The 20,269-nt window shown below is 42.9% G+C and overlaps 1 protein-coding gene across 4 annotated transcripts in view; it reads left to right on the forward strand.

The window, feature by feature from the left end:
* Positions 1-4,708: 4,708 nt before the first annotated feature.
* Positions 4,709-20,269, forward strand: part of COL28A1 (collagen type XXVIII alpha 1 chain) — a 74,147-nt gene continuing 58,586 nt past the window's right edge. The window contains exons 1-9 of one of the 4 annotated variants that reach the window (XM_081164366.1): positions 4,709-4,928; positions 7,750-7,919; positions 10,218-10,774; positions 13,631-13,651; positions 16,317-16,373; positions 17,259-17,312; positions 17,534-17,575; positions 18,814-18,840; positions 19,525-19,569. In XM_081164366.1, coding sequence (XP_081020492.1) covers positions 7,793-7,919; positions 10,218-10,774; positions 13,631-13,651; positions 16,317-16,373; positions 17,259-17,312; positions 17,534-17,575; positions 18,814-18,840; positions 19,525-19,569 — 930 coding nt within the window. In that variant the 5' untranslated portion in view covers positions 4,709-4,928; positions 7,750-7,792. Of the gene's footprint in view, positions 4,929-7,631; positions 7,650-7,749; positions 7,920-10,217; positions 10,796-13,630; positions 13,652-16,316; positions 16,374-17,258; positions 17,313-17,533; positions 17,576-18,813; positions 18,841-19,524; positions 19,570-20,269 lie in introns of those variants that run through there. The other 3 variants (XM_081164367.1, XM_081164365.1, XM_081164368.1) reach the window with 3 other exon arrangements.

A 20,269-nucleotide genomic window follows, 5' to 3' on the forward strand; every position in this document is an offset into this window, starting at 1 on the left:
TGCAAAACTAAGGTCTGAGAAGAGTGAGCCCCACATTCAGTGCTGTCAAACAGGCAATGGATATTAACCAAAGTACAAAACTTTCGACACACTTCATGTCAGTTTATTTAGTGTGAAATACCAACTGATTAATGATTAAAGATACAATAAATACTGAGCCTCAAGTCTGTCTGAAAGCTACATATAGAGTAACTCTGTTGCTTCATCACAGATCTTTGAGGGGCTAGCAGTTGTGTGGGAAATACACTTTGAAAAGAGTTGACTCTGGCAATGGAAACAATCTCAGATGGGGGGCACCAACATGGTGTCCTCCAGATGTTGTTAGATTCCCAACACCCATCTTCCGCAGCCAGCATGGTCAATGGTCATGGATTATAGGAATTGTCATCCAGCAATATCTGGAGGGCACCCTGTTGGGTACTCCTGGGAACCTTGTTCAGTTTTGTAAACAGGCAACAAATTGGTCCCAGATTGAAACTAAATACCACAGAGGCATCTTGTATCTGTTCAGCTTGTCAAAAGCAAAAACTTTGTTGGACTACAACTGAAGCTTTTTCCTGTTTGCTGAAAAACTGTAGTTTTTATTCATTCATTTCTGAATTGCTTACTAAGGTACATCTCAAATTAATGTTCTCAAAGCAATTCACACCATAATTACATATGTAAAGGTTAAAGGTTAAAGTCAAAGGCGACTATGGGGTTGCAGTGCTCATCTTGCTTCAGGCCGACGGAGCCAGCGTTTGTCCACAGACAGCTTTCGGGGTCATGTGGCCAGCAGGACTAAACCACTTCTGGCACATGGAGGACCGCGATGAGTGCCAGAGCACACGAAACACCGTTTACCTTCCCACCAAAACGGTACCTATTTATTCATATTTGCATATGTAAAGCAGTTATATAAATTGGTGTGTGTGTGTGTAACAAGTTATATTTTACAATTTACATTTTATTATGGAAACAGTTGAAAACAATTACATTTTTTAAAAGAACAACTATATAAAATATGAAAACATAAATCTAGAATAGCTGCTTCCTTCTAATTGCAATCCAACAACCACAGAGTACAATGCCATCTATTTTAATCTATTATTTACTCTTTAGATATACAGTTATCTCACAATCAAAGTAGTTAATCCTTGATTTCTGTGTATGTGATACAGGTAGTAGATCCTAATTTGATCCTAAATTATTCCCGGTTTAGAAAATAACAGGCCAAGATATGTGAATGTTGGTGGATTTGTTTAACCTCTCTTTTTAGGTTTTCAGGAAAAGTGAACTATAAGAGGAAAATGTTTTGGAAGCTGTGAGGCAGCATCCAGCCAGTCTCTACATCAACCTTTTCCCAATATTCCCACACATTCAGGGTCTGCCAGGTTTCCAAGAACATATCCATGAAAAGAGGCTAATGGAAGCAACATTTCCCAGACAGCCTGGAGACCAGCCTGAAGTTGTTACATAACAACTACCAAATGAGAAAAGAACTACTAACTTTCCTCTAGACCAGGGGTGGCTAACCTGTGGTTTTCCAAATGTTATTGCATTCCAGCTCCCAAGAGCCCAAGCAAGGCTGACAAAGATTCAATGGACCTGTCATGTGACTTTCATGAATGTTATGAAAGATAGGAATGCTAATAATAAACTGCTAATGATCCAAAGAAAGAACTATATGATAAACTTGACAAGAAATTTATTTCAGTTAATTCTGAAATAATAAACATGGTGACACAATATTTGGTCCAATCATATAGGTCCCCAAGGGTGTCAAAGTGGTTCATTTCTGATTAGATTTTCTGTGTAGCTTGAAAGAATTCATACCCTTACAGCAGCATATGTTAGTCTGCTCAAATTACTTGGTTTGGGAAATGCTGGGGCTTGTAAGTGCACTTCCTGGACTTTACACTAATGAGTCTCTATTTTCTTTGTAAGGTATTCAGAGGCAACAGTTGCCATGCTGATCTCAAAGAAACAAAGTTGCTGGCATCCATCTGTCTCAGGAGACAACCTTTTGGGGTGAAGTCAAACTGCTGGAAGGTTGCATCGCCTGCTGTGGCTTTAGAGAAACATAGAGACATGTTGATCTCAAAGAAAAGAAGTTACAATTACATTTACATTTACAATAGTGAGTGGAGAATAGTGAGTGGAGCCTTCATCCCCTGCTCCTGAGGAAATAGGTCTGTCTAAGTGGACTTTGAAGACTCCTCCCCAGAACCACCAACAGCCCAGGAGAACCATCTACTACAAAAGTAGGCCCACTGTGTGCATTCCAGTCCACTGAAGCACATGGCTGTGTAACAGAATGCCAGCTTTCTCCAGGGAAGCTAGGATGATGATCAGAATGATAATGATCATTTTATGAATTACTTTCTACAAGTGTATGAAGACAATTTACAAACACAATTAAAATAATAATAATAAAGTTTCAAAAACAATACCAAAAATAATAGAAGATCAGTTTACAACCAAAACATGATAACATGCAATCCAGAGTCATTTTCATCCAGTTGGAATCACCTGTTGAAACAAAAGTGTGTCCAGTTGTTTGGGGAAAGTACAAATGGTGGATGTCTGTCATATCACAACAGGAATCCTGTTCCACACAACAGGGGTATACACACTGAGAGCTTTGCTCCATGTTGCTGTGGAGTGGATTTCTGATATTTTAGGAACTGGGAGGAGAAACTCTCTTGCAGAATGCAGAGGCCTACTGGACATATCAGAGAGAAGGTGTTTTCTCAAGCTGCCCTTGAGCTGTTTATGGTCATAAATGTTAGTACCAAATCCTTGAACTTGACTTGGTAAAGGATTGGCCATCTTGCTCTAAGACTGCTTGCCATCAGTTGGCTCCAAACAGCATAAAGCAACACTCCAAGCTCCGAGTGAACTTGGTATCTGGCTGCTCTCCTGAATCAAGCTTCACAATGAGCTGTCCCTGGTCCTGATCACTTGCTGCTGGGCCTGCACCTTTCCACACACCTAGCCAGAGCATCTCTGTGGGACCCAGCCTGGAATGGGAGACAGACAAAGACTGCAATCCTAATTATGTCTACTCAAAATTCAGTGGGACTTTCTCCCGAGTAAGTAGGGTTATGACTGCAGTCTTAGGCTGCAATCCTGAGCCTATTGAATAGGAAGTTAATCCTATTGGGCACTGAAGCTTCTGACTAAATGGACTCAGGCTCTGCCACCTCTGTAGTACTTATTGTGCTTGTCACACAGAGGCATAACAAATCTGATAGAGTGGACTGTAATCCATGAGAACTTCTACCATTATCAGTGTGTTAGTCTTTAAGGTGCCAGAAGATTATTTGCTTATTTTTTTCTGCAGTAGGCCAACCTTCGGAAAGAAATATTTAGTAATAACTGGAGTGGTAACAGAATGTGTTGATAACTGCAAATGGTTGTTTGGTAGGTGATGTCCCCTACCCTTTGCAGGACAGTATGCAGCCTGTTTCATGCCTTAGACTGAATGCATGGAGGGCGATTGTAGGGTGCTGCCCCTCCATGTGTCCAGTTGATTGACTGTGTACAGCTCTATGTGTGTAGAGCTCTCTCCCCACTGCTTCGGGACCCTGATTTCTCCTGATTGTGAGTACAGATCTTTACATACATGTAGTCCATAGCAGGGATGGGTAGATCTGGGTCCAGCCATAGATCCCTGGATGATTTGCAGTAGATGGCCAAGGACTTAGGACTCTCCAAAGTAGCAGCTACAAAATGACTCCCTAATTTATACTGTTGAAATGAAAAATGTTGAAGTAGATATGTTTTTGGAAGCACCGTGAACTCTTTTCTTTTTGGTATTTGAAATAATTCATGGGAGCAGAATTCTTCAGTTCTAATTGTTGAACCAACTGCTGAAGAATACACCAAACCCAAGAGAAAAAGTACCTTCGTAGGTCGTGAAATTCACTGATGCACAGGTAAGATAATGTGTATCTGAGCAGAGTGGCTGGGAAGCCCACCAAAGCACCTTATGAACAGTCTGAATCTGCACAAGTGTGCAGGTGGACATGCTCCACTTCTAAGCACAAAAATAGCTCCACCCACTTACACCCATCTGCTGGGGGTTCAGGTTTGGCCTATAGGTCAGTTAGCTGATATCACACCTATTGGCAGGTGATATCAGCTGATGGACAGGGGTGTGGCTTTCAATTCTGTATTGGCACACACAACCAAGACATCAGGATTTAACACCAGCAGCTGATGAGTGGGGGTTAAATCCTGTTCCATTTTTGGCAGTGCACGCCAGTTCCCAGCCATTGTGACATCAGATGATTGACGGGTAGCAACCCAATCTTGATAATGACCTGGCCCATGGCACCGAAAAGCTTCCCCACCTGTGGCATAAAGGTAACTGCTAGCATTCACTAGTGTGTGTGTGGTGAACAAACAGGTGTACCTGTTTCCAGATGTTCTCAAAGTTCATCTGTAACCTTCCCCAAATTTTGGCCATTCACTGTAATGTACACATAGTATCATGGTTGCTTTCTTATCTCGTACAGGAAGCATTATTGAATAATAAGCATGGGTGTGCTTTGGAGGCATGGCAGGGACAGGCACAAAGTTGTTTGTAAGAAGTACCGCTTTCATTTACTGAATAGCAAACAGCAACCAACTCTATAGCAAACTCTCTGAATGGCTGTTCCTTTAAAGTTGTTTATGCTCCCACCCAGATTGCTAGACCTGGCTGCATGCCTAACCACTCTGCATTCAACTTGGACTAATAAAACATGAATAAAGGATCATGAAAAATCCAGATGCAGGGCTCCCTGATTTGCATCAGGACTAATTATTTATTTAAGGACAGCTGTGCTTAAAAGTATTTAAAAACAAAACAAAAAACCCAGCGACCCTAGGAATGCATTTTCTAGTTCATATTTGTTTACAGACTATTTATTCCCAAGCTTGCTGATTTGGTGTTCTATAAGGTAAGATACCAATATTTTAGAAGTTGTTTCTCTTAGCAAAAATTTCAAATGGGACTTGAAACAAAATGACATAATAATTATTGTCCTATTGTTAAAATGACATTGTATTGTATCTTTTTTTGGGGGGGTGGCGAATGAATTAATTAGATCAAAGTACTGGGTGATGTTAAACAATATTCTGTAAGGGGAGTTTGGAACTGGAAAGTGAAGCATATTGTTTAAATGTTTCATATTAGTGATATTGTAAATGCATTTCTTTAAGATATTCTTGTAAGTTGCATCTAAGGTTAGAGGTGGTCTTTTTACTAGGATAAACTCAGTGGGATTAACTTCTGCGTTGATATGTATAGGATTGCATTGTAAGGCTGCAGTCTAATGCACAATTACCTGAGATTAAGTTCTACTGAGCTCAGCTGGATTTACTTCTGAGTAGACATACATAGAATTTGGCTGCAAGTCACAGTACAAGTGTGTTCAATCAAGCTGCTCATCTATCTTGTAAATCTAACCAAATATGCATATGCCAAACAACATCCCATGGACTATGTTAAAGATAATGCTATAATAATGGAAAACTTAGTAGTGGCTTTTTGTTGCTAAATAATTTTCTTACTAAAATATGGGGCTACATAAATTAAAATCAATGCCTACGAATTATTATGGACACGCCTGTGTGTTAAAATGAAATTTTGAGGCACGTTCACTTCAGGCACCCAAATGAGCAGCATTGTAATAAAGGGTTGAGGTGGGCTCAAAAGGTTTTCTACAAAGAATGGAGAGTTTGAACTTTGCACATATCTCAGAATGTAACCTGCGGCACAATCTCATGCATGCCTACTCAGAAGTAGGCCCCATTCACTTCAATGGGACTGGCTTCCAGGGAAGTGTGTGCATAGGATGACAGTGCTAATTCCTGTTATTTAAAGTGATTTCTCTGCATCAATTATTTCCAGCGTTTATAATAGCTGGTATTAGACCATGGGGCAGCTTATTTTATTGTAGGAGAATGCCAAGTACAGTATACCTGAGAATATTTCAAAAAAGTGAAAAGGATGATATAGCTTTGGACAACAGGAACATAGGAAGCTGATGTAAACCAAGTCAGACCAATGGCCTATCTAGTTCAGTATTGGTTCCTCTGGCTGGCAGCTGCTCTCTGGGGCTTCAGTCAGGGATATCTCTCAGCCCTCCAAGGAGAAGCCGTGGGATTGAACCTGAGACCATCTGCATGCAAAGCAGATGGTTTGTCCCTGAGCTATGACCCTTTCCCCAAGGGAAACGTTTATCTTGCTTTCTGGAAAATATGTGTATCTAATTCATGAACTGGAAGGGCAAAGCTGTCTGTCTGTCTGTCTGTTTAGATCAGGGGTAGTCAACCTTTTTATACCTACCGCCCACTAATGCATCTTTCTTGATGGTACAATTTCCTTACCGCCCACCAATGCTCGATGGAAGGAGGATCAGCTTGTGCCGTAGAACCCCCTACCACCCACCTAGAATCTAGAAATGCTCACTAGTGGGCGGTAGGGACCAGGTTGACAACCCCTGGCTTAGAACATTTCCCCACAATTTCCTACCATATACAGTCGTACCCCGGCTCCCAAGAGTTCCAGTTTTCAGATGTTCTTTCGGAATCCGAACGTCCGATGGGGCTTCTGCAGTGGCAGAGGAAGCCTCTGGGGCACCTGGGGCAGGGCACCCAGGGGCGGGGCAAGCAGCCCATAGGGGCCCATAGGGGCTAGGGTTGGGGAGCGCCACGTGGTACCCAGATGGCAACTGTGGTGCACTGCACCCTCCGCACCCACCTAGCTATGCCTCTGGGTTTCTGCGGACTACAGGAGCTTCCTGCAGCCAATCAGAAGCTGCGCTTTGGAAGTCGAACGTTTCGGAAGTTGAACGGACTTCCGGAACAGACTCTATTCAACTTCTGAGGTATGACTGTATACACACTGCAGCTTGCAGTATAAGAGCTTAAAACAAATTGTTTTAAAGCTAATAGGGTTACAGGGAACCAGACAGAGGGCCTTCTCGGTAGTGGTGCCCACCCTGTGGAACACCCTCCCTTTAGATGTGAAGGAAATAAGCAGCTATCCTATCTTTAAAAGACTTCTGAAGGCAGCCGTGTTCAGGGAGGTTTTTAATATTAAACGCTGTATTGTTTTTAACACTTGATTGGGAGCCGCCCAGAGTGGCTGGGGAAACTCAGCCAGATGGGCAGGGTATAAATAAATTATTATTATTATTATTATTATTATTATTATTATTATTATTATTATTGTAAAATAAAATTAAGCAAACAAAAACAAAAAGCAAAAAAGGCAGAACAATGGAAGGAACATTGCTTAAAAAGATAATGATCATAACTTAAGCATAATTTTAATTTTAAAAAATGGGAAGTAATTTTATTCTATTTTTTAAGCCTGGGAAATTGGCGGCACGGGGGGGGGGGATGCCCCCAAACAAGGAGCTTGCTCTCCTTGTCCCCCATTTCTGAATTCTTTGAATAATAGTATTGTAAAGTTGGAAGGGACCCCAAGGGTCATCTAGTCCAACCCCCTGCTATGCAGGAATCACAGCTTAAGAATCCCTGACAGATGGCCATTCCATCTCTGCCACTAACATATGCTGCTGTTTTCTTTCTTTCTCGCCCACCCAGAAATATACTACGCCCCTTCTGTTCTTCCCCCAATATTTTTTATCGGGTGCTGGCTCTGGTCTGTGGTAAGGTTGCATTATATTCATTGAGCAAATGTGTGTTAAGTAGTTACAGATTTATTATTAATATGCACGAGACATTAACAGCTCTTTTTGTTTTTATTAGCAGGAGCAGTAAGTGACCCTTTGATTTTTGAATCCCCGTCGCTATGTGGAAAAAACATTCTGTCTTTTGCCTTTTGGTTTTGGCTGTTGCTACAAACTGTGTAGTGTATGGACAAAACAGAAGAAGGGGACAGAAGCCAAGTTCTCTAACAGGAAAAGCGAACCTTCAGGGTAAAGTCATTTTCTTAGAATTTGCTATAGGCTGCATGAAATGTTTCCAAGCGCAATGGAATAATCTCCAAGGGAAAGTGGCAAATTATTAATATATGGGGATTTTGTATCATTTTGGTAACAAGTCCTGAGTTCTATGGGAACAGCATGTTTTCCATTAAGACCAGACTACAAGGGACATAATTATTCTATTCTAAAAGGCATGTTCCCTTTCACATAAAGAAACTCAACAGACTTTTTCAGGTGGAATGTGCTACTGGAAAATGCATATTGCACACCCACAATTTCAGAATAGATTGGAATATTTATTTCCTTATTGAATAAACAAAATATCTTGTTGCAAGGAAACCTCTAAGCAGTTTACAATAATGGAAAATGAAACATTAGCACTATAAAAAATGTTTATTAAAAAAATCCCAGTTGAAACCAGGTATTTAAAAACTTTCAAGAGACGATTCTAATCAACAGTAGCTAAAAAGAGATAAAACACATGTGACTTCTACATGTTTGGATTGGCTTGCTGAAACAAAAATGTTTTAAGCAGATGCTGAAAAGAGTATGATGAAACCATCTGTCTGGTGTCAATTGGCAGGGAGTTCCTAAGTGTAACTGCTGCTACACTAAAAGCTTGATTTCTTACAACTGCACAGCTAGTATTATGTGGCACCTACAAAAGTGTCAGTTCTGCAGATCAAAGTGGTCTAGAAGCATATATGGGATCAGGTGATCCCAAGCTGTTGTGACACCTTGAACTTGGCCCAATAGCAAATGGGCAAACAGTACAGATCTCTGAGCAGGGGTGTTATATGCTGAAAGGCTCTCACTCCTGACAGCAATTATGCTGCAGCATTCTGTACTAAATGCAGCTCCTAGATCAAGCACAAGGGAAGCTCCATATAGAGTGCATTGCAGGTATCCAATTTTGCAGTCACCAATGCACAAACTCTTGGCTTCCCGGGACAGCCCTAGATTCAAACTGCATGCCTGCTTCTTCAGGGCAGTGCAGCCCCATCCAGCTCAGGCAATTGACTCATTTCTAGTTGTTGCTCTTTTCATTTTCCCTATAATACACACATAACAGGCAAATTTCTAAGGGTTTTCTTTAATACAGAGCAGAAGAAGCCATTGTAATGTAAATAGATGCAGTGCACAAAAGGTTGCCTTCAGCAATATGCAGGCTGTCCTGATTATATGAAGTGTATGGCATATTAAAGCAGGTGTGAGAAACTAATGGCCCTGCAGATGTTGTTGGACTCCAGCTCTCAACAGCTCCAGCCAGCATGACCAATGGTCGGAGTGATGGAAGTCGTAGTCCGACAGCATTCAGACGTCTTCCTGCAAAAAAATCCTCTGTGTTGCAAAACAGAACGGTCTGATAAACAGAAAGAAACACATAGGCTAATAGTATACTAACGATATTTATATAACACAGTTGAACTGTTTCTTAATTCACAATCAGAAAACATACAGTATGTACATGGAGTCATGAACTAATAAGAGAACATTCAGACATCAGCAGGTTTCCCATGCCTATAGTAAAGGACTGCAGCCCTATGTTAAATCAACACTTCCAATCCCTACTTCAGCAATACTATTATGGCGGAGGACCTTAAGGGGCACAAATGACAACATTTTGGAGGTCCCAAGTCTCAAGCTGGTTAGGTTGGTCTCAAGTAGGGCCAGGGCCTTTTCAGTACTGGCCCCGATCTGGTGGAATGCTCTGTCACAAGAGACTAGGGCCCTGCGGGACTTGACATCTTTCCGTAGGGCCTGCAAGACAGAGCTGTTCCACCTGGCCTTTGGTTTGGATTCAGTCTGACCCTTATGTTTCCCTCCCCTTATGGTCTTGATCTATGGGCTACTTTTAAAATGAGGCTGCGTTTTAAATTGCATTTTAACCTGTATTTTAAATTGGTTTTTTTTCTATTATGTTTCTACTGTAATTTTACTGGTGTTAGCCGCCCTGAGCCTGGCTCTGGCCGGGGAGGGCAGGGTATAAATAAAATTTATTATTACCATTATATTATTGTTATCATGTGAATTGAGAACATAAGAACTGCCCATCTAGTCCACCATTCTGTTCTCACAGTGGCCAACCAGATGCCTTTGGAAACCCACAAGCAGAACCACCACTGACTCCTGCTTGTTCCACCATCTAATGAGAAGAACCTATAACGGGATTGGAATTGCCCTCACCTCTTCCCTTTCTATTTGAAACCACCCCATGTTTTTGTCTTCTCCCACTGCGGCTTTGTTCCCCGTTTTTGAATGATCTCTGTCCCATCTTGCCCTCCGCAGCTTCCGTCTGCTTCATCGATATCATCTTCGTCCTGGACAGTTCCGAAAGCGCAAAAGATGTCCTGTTTGATAAGCAGAAGGAGTTCGTCACCACCTTAAGCGACAAGGTTTTCCTCATGAAGCCCACCAGAGTCCGCAGGTACGACTTCAGACTGGCAATCATGCAGTTCAGCAGCTCGGTCAAAATCGACCATCCTTTTACCGAATGGAGAAACTTGCAGACCTTTAAGCAGGAAGTCGCTGGGATGACCTTTATTGGGCACGGCACGTATTCCTATTATGCTATTTCCAACGCTACCCAGTTGTTCAAAACAGAAGGCCGTAAAATAGGTGTCAAAGTGGCTTTGTTGATGACGGATGGGATCGACCACCCAAAGTCTCCTGATGTGCAGGGCATATCTGAAGCAGCCCGGGCCCTTGGAATATCGTTCATCACCATTGGCCTTTCTAAGGTTGCCAATCAAGCCAAACTGCGTTTGATATCTGGTGATTCACCCGGGAAGCCTGTGCTCATCCTCAGCGATCCCAACCTGTCAGACAAAATACGGGACCAATTGGTAAGTAATATTTTTTTAAGGGTTCTTCTTCTAGTAATAGTTTCGTAGACTCGTAGAGTGGGAAGGGACCACAAGGCTCCAACCCCCTGCAATACAGGAATCCTTTTGCCCAACAGGGGGATTGAACCCGCAGCCCTGAAATTAAGAATCTCACACTCTACCAACTGAGCTATACCACAGCAATAGTAGTCACCAACGACAGGGCCTTTTCAGTAGTGGCATCCCAGTTATGGAACAGCCATTCCAGGGAATGTTGCCTGGTGATCTTTTTGGTGCCAAATTAAAACCTTTCTGTTTACCTAAGCCTTTTAAAAAACCTGATGTGGCCTGGGCCTCTCAGTTTTTAAATCTGAGGGGGTTTTCTTTAATTTCGAGGGTGCAATGATTTCATTTTTTGCTTATTTTGATTGTATGGATTCATGCCTAATAATAATAATAATATTTTATTTGTACTCCACCTATCTGACTGGGTTGCCCAGCCACTCTGGGTGGCTTCTTCATATCAAAATTGTTTTTCTTACTCATTGATTGTAAGCCACCCAGAGAAGTTAATGTTATGAAGTGGCATACAATGGCTGCAAATAAATGAATAATTAAGAAAGAAGGACTTGTAAGGAACCAATGTTTTAGCATGGCAGCATCAACACTGTGTGTTGTCATCTGGCTAGCGCTTTCACTGTACTCTTTTCAGCACCTGCTCAAAACATTGATGTTTAGGCAAGCCTATCCAAACATGCAGGGATGAGGGATGCGGGTGGCGCTGTGGGTTAAACCACAGAGCCTAGGACTTGCTGATCAGAAGGTCAGTGGTTCGAATCCCCGTGACGGGGTGAGCTCCCGTTGCTCAGTCCCAGCTCCTGCCAACCTAGCAGTTCGAAAGCACGTCAAAGTGCAAGTAGATAAATAGGGACCGCTTTGGCGGGAAGGTAAACGGCGTTTCCATGTGCTGCTCTGGTTCGCCAGAAGCGGCTTAGTCATGCTGGCCACATGACCCGGAAACTGTCTGTGGACAAACGCCGGCTCCCTCGGCCTATAGAGTGAGATGAGCACGCAACCCCAGAGTCGGTCACGACTGGACCTAATGGTCAGGGGTCCCTTTACCCTTTACCTTTATCCAAACATGCAGAAGTTTTGTGCAGCTACCGTTGATTTAAAATAATCTTTTGGATATTTTTAAATGCTTGTTTTTAACTGTTTTTTATTGGTAATTTCAATATTTTATCCCCCCCCCCCATAAACAGCTTAGAGGGTTTTGTTTTTTTAACAAAAAACCCAATCCATTGGTATATAAATTTTGATAAATAAAAATCAAATGGTCACTCAATCAATATGGTGACCAGGAATGACTTTAGCCATGTAAGCTCTCCAATCCTGCTCAGCTCCTGTGACACGCGGTGGCTTGAAACAGTAGCATTCCAGCCTTGTGCCCATTCAGATCACACACAACTCTTCTGCTAACTTTAACATATGAATGGGGCAGCACATGTTATTGGGAACATTCACATGGGAAAAGAGGGCTTATGTTGCTCAGGTCTTATTTATTCATTTATTTAGAACATTTGTACCCCATTCTTCAGCCAAAAATGCTCCCAGAGCATCTTACATGCAATCAAAACATGGCAGACCCTACCCACAGGCTTACAATCTTAAAAATGGAAATGACACACATGGGAAAGGGAACAGGGAGGCAAGAGGAAAACCCAAATCCCAACTCTGGCACCAATTTCTATACAGCCGTTTCCATAATGACCAGCTGGCACAGTTCAGGGGCAGGAGGTGCCTGATGGTGATGAGACGAGCACTGCTCCATAACTCTTCCCCCGACTGATGGAAAGTCTGCCCCCGGGTTGACCATTAGGGGAGAGGAGGCCTGATGGAGCTGGCCTGTCACAGCAGAGCGGATGCACTTGAGTTCTGCTTCCCAGCTCTCCCACTGCTGGAATGGCTGCCTGCAGGTGATGGTTGCAGGCAGAGGAGGCCTGATGAATCTGGTCTGTCATAGCAGAACCTATGGAGATCTTCCCCCATGGCCAGCAGTGGCCTGTGTCTCAGGTGAATGAAGCCTTGTGGCTGGAAACAGAAGGAGGGAAGAATGCTCTTGTGGTCAGGTTGTGCTCGTGGGCTTGCCAAAGGCGACTGGCTGGTCAGTGTGAGGAGGTTGGGTTAGATGGGCCATTGGTGTGTGATCCAGTAGACTCTTGTTATGTTCTTATCTGGAGATGCTGGGGATTGAACCCAGAACTCTTTACAAGCAAGGCAAATGTGCTACTACTGAGCTATGCCCCTTAATTATACCATGACATAATGAGAAAGATTAGCAGTTTGCTGTCAAATATAAACACAGAAGAAGAACAGGATGTGGTAAGGTCAGACGGCAAGAAATATTAGACATTGTAGAAGACCGAAGCTCTCAAGGGAGAACTGGATGCGGAAGTTGTGAATACATACATGACAAATAAGGAAATGAGCCTCTAGTGGCTCATTAGAAGAAAACATATTACGGAAAGGAATAAGTGAGGCGGACGGGATTTGTTCTGATCTTCTAATAGTCAGCTGGGTTTGAGCCTTGCTGTTCCATTTTACATATTCATACTCACCACGAAGTTTGGGTAAACAGAGCTAATGACTCTATCATATCAGGTTTACTTTGGTATTTCCAGAAGTGTTTTTCCTGCTGCACCTTGACTTTTTATGATATTGTTTTAGTAATGCTTATTCTTCCAATATGTAAGCAACTTTGTGAGATTTACCTGAAAAGCGATTCATAAATGCCTGAAATAAACATTGTTGTTAACCTGACAAATCTAAGTTGAAATGGCACGTCATGCTAATATATTTAATTGTTTTATCTTCCAGGCAACTCTATTTGATGAGCGGGTAAGTTGATCAGCTTTTGAGTATTCAGTGGCATGTCCATCATCCCTTCCATTTCCAGTGTTCAAGCTGTGAGTGCCGTTGCCTTTGTAGTCAAAACAGCACCATTCGCACATGCACAACCATGAGGTATCAACAGGCACGAGGGGGAAGGTTTGCTGAAGTACAAAAAAAAAAGATCTTTAAGGGGGAAGCTTTAGAATGGAGGGATGAAGGGACACACACAAAAACAGACCAATGACTTGAACATGTTCTGTGACAATGACATGCTAGATTATTGTGGGGGGTGAAGAAAACTGGGTGGGAAGAGGAATGAAATGGAGAGTATGGACTCCTGATCAGCAGCTCTGCACACTGCAATGTTTTGTTGCAGGTCCCACTTTTCATGGGGAAATATATGCTGATTCTCAGATAACATTTCCCTGCAAAAAGATAACGTCCTCATAAGAAAAAGGGGTGCACATGTGCACAATCATGTGATTCCTCCATGATTCAGCTGGCCCCACCCCCCAAATACATGCCATCGCTACCATCATCATCAACTTGCGCTCTTTCCAACCAACACAACCCAATATTGCCATTCCACTGAATGGCACATGTGCTGTTAGAAATTAGCCAGGTGCCAGGCGCGTTTTGCTTCTGGTGTGGTTCCAACTGCAACTACGTGGAGATTTCTGGGCGCAAGGCTGGCAGCCACAGTTTAAAAACCTCTGCCTTCGTCCATCATTTCTACCATTTCCATTTCCACTTTGTGTGTTTCTTCTCCTTGCGTACTGGGACAAGTGAATTGTTGTAAGAGCAAGCTGCAGTCAAGCAATGTAGTTGAGATCATAGAATCATAGAACTGTAGTATTGGAAAGGACCCCGAGGATCATCCACAGATCAGCATAAACATGGAACTCCCCCCCCCCAATGTTATCTTTTGCTGTGTATACACCATATATTTAAAGCACATTCCACACACACCACACAGAATCCCAGGACCTGTAGTTTTTACCTCTCACAGAGCAACAGTTCCCAGCACCCTTAACAAAATAAGCTTTACGTAGAATTTACTGAAAGGAAGGGACCTAACTTAGGCATGTTAATTAACTTTGATGGGTCTGCTGTGAGTAAAATATAGTCCGCATCCACACCATACATTTAAAGTGCTATGATACCACTTTAAACAGTCATGGCTTCCCCTAAAAAATTCTGGGAGTTGTAGTTTGTTCAGGGTGCTGAGAGTTGTTAGGGAGTATCTATTCCCCTCCCAGAGCTACAGTTCCAAGAGCTCGCTGTGAAGAGGGATTGATTGACCCACATTTCCCAGGATTCCTTGCGGGTGGAGGGAGAGGAAAATGTTCTTTAAATGTATGGTGTGTATGCAGCATTTATCTCTTTAAGAGGAATAGATCAAACAGAAACAGCATGGAAGTGTTTTTTTTCTCTGAGAGGCCCAAGCAGCTGTGCAAGGACTAAAGGTCAGGAGCATTCCTCCTTTTCAAGGTGGCTGCCTGGGCCTGTGGGACCAGAGGAGCGGATGCAGGGGTGGGAATCGGAGTGACTTGTTCTCAGAAGCAAGAAGCCAACAGAGGCATGAAAGGGAAGTTGCAAGGGAAGGGAATAGAAAAGATTTCATTCCATTGGGGAATCAAGGCCACTTTGGATGCGACAAAACTTCCCACAGGGGAAGCACTTCTGTGTAACCAGGCAAGATGCAAGATGATAAAAGCACATGTGCTTTTGCGTGCGCATGAGTTTTGCATGTTGAGAGCTGAGCTAGATGTCATGGATCCAGGTGATCTACCAATTTCCTATCAAGTGTGAGAAGGGGTGTGGATTGCTCTGTAAGGTGGGCAGTAGTGTGGTATGCGTGTTCAATTCTTCTCAGCCAGTTTTCTCCCAGTGGGGTTTTGATAGTCATCTGAAAATTGGGGGGGGGAGTATTTTGAGAGAAGATCACATCAAATAAATGTCTCCTGTCTAGCCCCCCTGGGCTTTAACTTGCCCCCAGACTTCAATGGAAATCTGCACTACCTACAATGTGGCACATGGGTTGTGTTGCCATGACATCTAGTCAGTCTCTGAGAAATTGTAATTGCATTTTACTGCCTGGTGCATGGACACTGTGATACCCATAGCTATACCCACACGCAACACACTTTTGTGGGCCTCATGTAGCCAGTCTTTGTGGGTGATTGCCACTTAACTTGTGTGCGTTCCCATAAGGACCAGGGTTCAACTTCGATGCTACCCTTGGCTTCAGAGGCACTCAGAAGAAGCAAGACCTTTCACTGTTTCCAAGTGGCTCTGAAGCCAAGAGTGAGGACAAGCTGGAGATCACGCTCTTCTTCTTAAGTTCCAGGCTAAGGAGAAGGGCAGGCACTTTCTGTATGGCCTTGCGCTGAGCCTGACTTTGTGCAGCCACCAGAGCTCTACATCATATAATAGACAAGACACTTCCCTTCTCCTGGGGTCCAGTAAGAACTTCTTTCTGATTATGGGAGCCGCCAAAGTCCAGCATTACATCGGAGATGAGACTTAACTCTAGTTCTCCATTTCTGGTGGATAGTATCAGGTTTTCACCAGACTAATGAACCATTAGTATCCTGGGACAATTTGGGACAATTACGTTCATAGTTGGAAAGGTGAAATTCTAACATTGCTGTTTCTGTTGAACCTGTAGTGTGAGCAAAAGAGCTGTGAATGCGAGAAGGGAGACCGAGGACCTCCAGGACCACCTGTGAGTATATATGATGGGCAGTAGGAACCTTCAGATTTCCTGCTTATAGTTTATAAGAGCAAACTATCACACATAAAAGCTTAAAGGAGAATATAATATGTTTAAGTGTGCCTTGTTCACTCAAGAAGAAAGTATTAAAAGCATCACGTTTAGTTAGGCTGGCCATGCATGTGTTCTGCTTTACAGGGTAAAGGTAAAGGGACCCCTGACCATTAGGTCCAGTCATGGCCGACTCTGGGGTTGCGACGCTCATCTCGCTTTATTGGCCGAGGGAGCCGGCATACAGCATACATGTGGCCAGCATGACTAAGCCGCTTCTGGTGAACCAGAGCAGTGCATGGAAACGCTGTTTACCTTCCCGCCAGAGCAGTTCCTATTCATCTACTTGCACTTTGATGTGCTTTCGAACTGCTAGGTGGACAGGAGCAGGGACTGAGCAACGGGAGCTCACCCCGTCATGGGGATTCGAACCACCGACCTTCTCATCGGCAAGTCCTAGGCTCTGTGGTTTAACCCACAGTGCCACCCACGTCTGCTTTACAGGGTACATTCCTCCATTTTAAGGAGTTCTCTGTTTGACAGACTGTCCAGTCCAAATGTGGTTTAAAGATAAAGAACTATAGGAAGGGAGAGAAAGCAGGGACCTTGTAGTTATTCATCAACATTTAGGACCCGGGCAGCTGTCTGAGCATGGACACAGGTCACCTGGTCACACTCTTCCCCACTTTGGAGCCATGCATAGCATTTCAGTTCCAGTAATGATTTCTAAAATTGCATCGATTCACAGAAATTGGGGTGTGCAAACTTTATGCAACTCTATGTCCTCTCAAAACAAAGAGGGCATCTGCTCTATTAATGATATTTCTCTCTCCTTGTCCCCTCAAGGGTGGTCATGGTGGCAGAGGAGATAAAGGTGATCGAGGAACTAAAGGAGAAAAGGTAAATCACCACGAACGCCTCCCTTGTTCTCTTACAATGGCAATGGGGCCTGCCTGAGAGGTGCAAGAACTGAGTTCCAGCAAGTTCCAGCTGAGAAAAAAAATGCCCTGGTCTTGACTGTTATATTTTTTAATAAGACTATGGTCAAAGTTGGGTGTAAGTGTAGTATAAAAGGAAATAATATTTCCAAATATTTTCACTGGTTTGTACCTTTTTTCCAGGGTGAGGCTGAGAAAGGAGAGCCTGGAGAAAAAGGTGCAGAGGTACGTGAATTATTGCTATTTCCAATAATTCAGTGTGAAGTGTGTTTCTGCTTTGTCACAAGCCCTGTTCTTTAATCTGTATCCTCTCTAACTGTCCTCTGTTTCTTTTGATACGCTCTTTTGTCACAGTGGGACTTTGCAAGCAGAGTCATCATCGTAGCTCCTTTTGCGGCCTTTAACTTATCATCTCAGACGTCACAGCAGCCTATGCAAGACTTAGCTGCACTGCCCAAGGTTAAGAAAGATCAAGGTGGAGTTGTGTCTAACCACAGCTGATAGGACAAAGGCAGGGAGCCCAACAGTGGGTTGGAGACAGAGCTAATGGTGGGAAGAGCCAACTAATGACAGTTTTGTCTTCTTCATTGCTGAGTTCTATAAGGGCAATGAGGAGACTAAGGAGGAGGAGGAAGCTGATAGGCAGTTCTTGCCCCTGGGCTGGTACTACCTAAGTCCTAAGAAGACAGGCAGATGGGGCTCGCCAAAGGCAGACTGAGATTGGTGGGGCAGTGTTTCATTTGCCCAAATGAACAAGCCTCACTGGTTACAGTGCTGGACTATGACTGGAGAGACTCAGATTCAAACCCCCACTCAACCATGAAATTCACTGGGTAATCTTTGGCCATTCTCTCTATCTACCTTACCTACTTTGCGGCATTGGGAGAACTGGGTTAACTGCCTTGACCTGCTTGGAAGAACGGTAGGTAGTAAATGTAATGCTGAGGATATTAATCATAGTATATAGCGAGGTCTACAATCACAATATAAATCAAGTTGCCAGTGGTATTGAAACAGTGGGTCTTTAAACGTCACCTCCAAGAATTGATGGATTTTGAAATCTTTGGAAGAATGCTTATGTATGTGATGTATAATCATTGCCTCACTATCCTATAGAAATAGCAGTCTGTCTTGCATGTGGAAACGCTAATGCTAACACTTCCTTTCTCTCTGGATTTTAATGAAGGGAGCCAATTTGTTAATTCATTTCTTTGCACATGAATGCTGCCTTCCTCCAATTAAATGAATGGAGAGAGCTCTGTGTGAAGATCAGAAGCATGCTATACACACACACACACACACACACACACACACTCTCTCTCTCTTCAAAGGATGGCATTTCATTCTTTCTCCAACCAGGTTATTACTCTGACCTCCATGCTGATTAAATAGCATATTTATTTATCATATTCTTGACATTGTATTAGTCATGTTAAAATAACTTTATTTTGTTCTTTTAATAGGGAGGTGCTGGTTATAAGGGAGACAAGGTGAGATGATGCACAAATGCTTACTTATATTGCCATATTAAGCAGTTTATAATTAGATGTCTACAAAGACAATGCATTAAAAATATAGGGGATGAGTTGTAAAAGAATAATATTAATAGAACCAGATGAAAGAAGGAAGAGATATGAATACAGTCCATAAAGTTTCACAAGCTAGAGTCTTTTGCACTGTAAGCTTCTTCAGAGTGTTCTTTAGGATCCTGCTCTGGACTGAAAGAGGCTGGTAAGGACAAGTAGGATAGTCTTAGAGGACACACCGGTCAGGAAACTTCAGAACAACTTAATTCTCTTTCTCTAACAAGAACAGAACAGTAGCAGGAAACCCCTAACTCCAGCCATATATGACTAAATTCAGTGCCACTTAGCAACTAAGCTGCAGGATGACCCTATCAACACAGGGCAGGCAGATTGAAGTTTTGATAATTTAGATCAGGGGCAGCAAACCTCTGGTCTTCCAGGCATTGCAGAACTACGACTCCAGTCAGCCCCACCCAGCATAGTCAGTGGTCTGGGGTGATGGTACTTGTAGTCTAGAGCCACAGGTTCCCAACCCTGATCTAGATTGTCAGAATAACTAGAGAATGTGACATTTCAACTTCCTATGCAAAAACAAATTTCAATGAAGCATCACCATGAAATCATGCCAATAATATACACTTTTTGCAGGGTGAGAGAGGAGAATGCGGAACACCAGGACTAAAGGGAGACAGAGTAAGTATCATAAACAACTTGCCATATGCATACATACAAGCTGCGTCAAAATTCTGTTCAGAACACTGTGTGAAAATGCAAAGAGTGTTTTTCTTAAAATGGCAAAAGGCAATTATAACTGTTCTCATTGAACCTACCGGTGTTGGTGGAAGGTTAGTTAATTGTTAGCTTGAAAGCGTTTCATCAATGGAAATGGATCCAACTGGTCAAAGTGGACCAGTTTGATTCTCTGGGAACACCGTGGCAATAGTCAGACTGTTTCAGACCTCTATGGGTTGCTTTGAGATTCTGCTGCCTGAACAGGCTTTCCTTGGCCTGATTGAGAATTTCCATACCTCTCTAGATTTGTAGTGGCCTATAAAATAAAGGTGCTTAGCAAACATACATAAATAGAAGAGTGTCATGTTCTGGCCCCATGGAGGAGCCAAGGGGCACTAGGAAGCAAAGCAGGTTGGTTTTTGCAGCACCACAGAGAGCTTCTGGTGAGCAACTGGCTCCAACTCAGACAGAAAGTGAACTGGGGCCTTTTTTGTCACCGTTTCCAGTCCACCTTTCTTAAACTCCTATACCTTAAGGAACACTTTGCTCTATATGCTCCAAATGGATCACTAAATCACTTGAGGGAAGCACCATTAGTGGTCTCCCATGGACTCACGTCAACAAGTAGTTTAACAACCAGTCCCAGGGAATGGTAGCTTTG

The sequence above is a fragment of the Podarcis bocagei genome, assembly GCF_964188305.1.
Source record: "Podarcis bocagei genome assembly, chromosome: 12".
Lineage (NCBI taxonomy): Eukaryota > Metazoa > Chordata > Lepidosauria > Squamata > Lacertidae > Podarcis > Podarcis bocagei.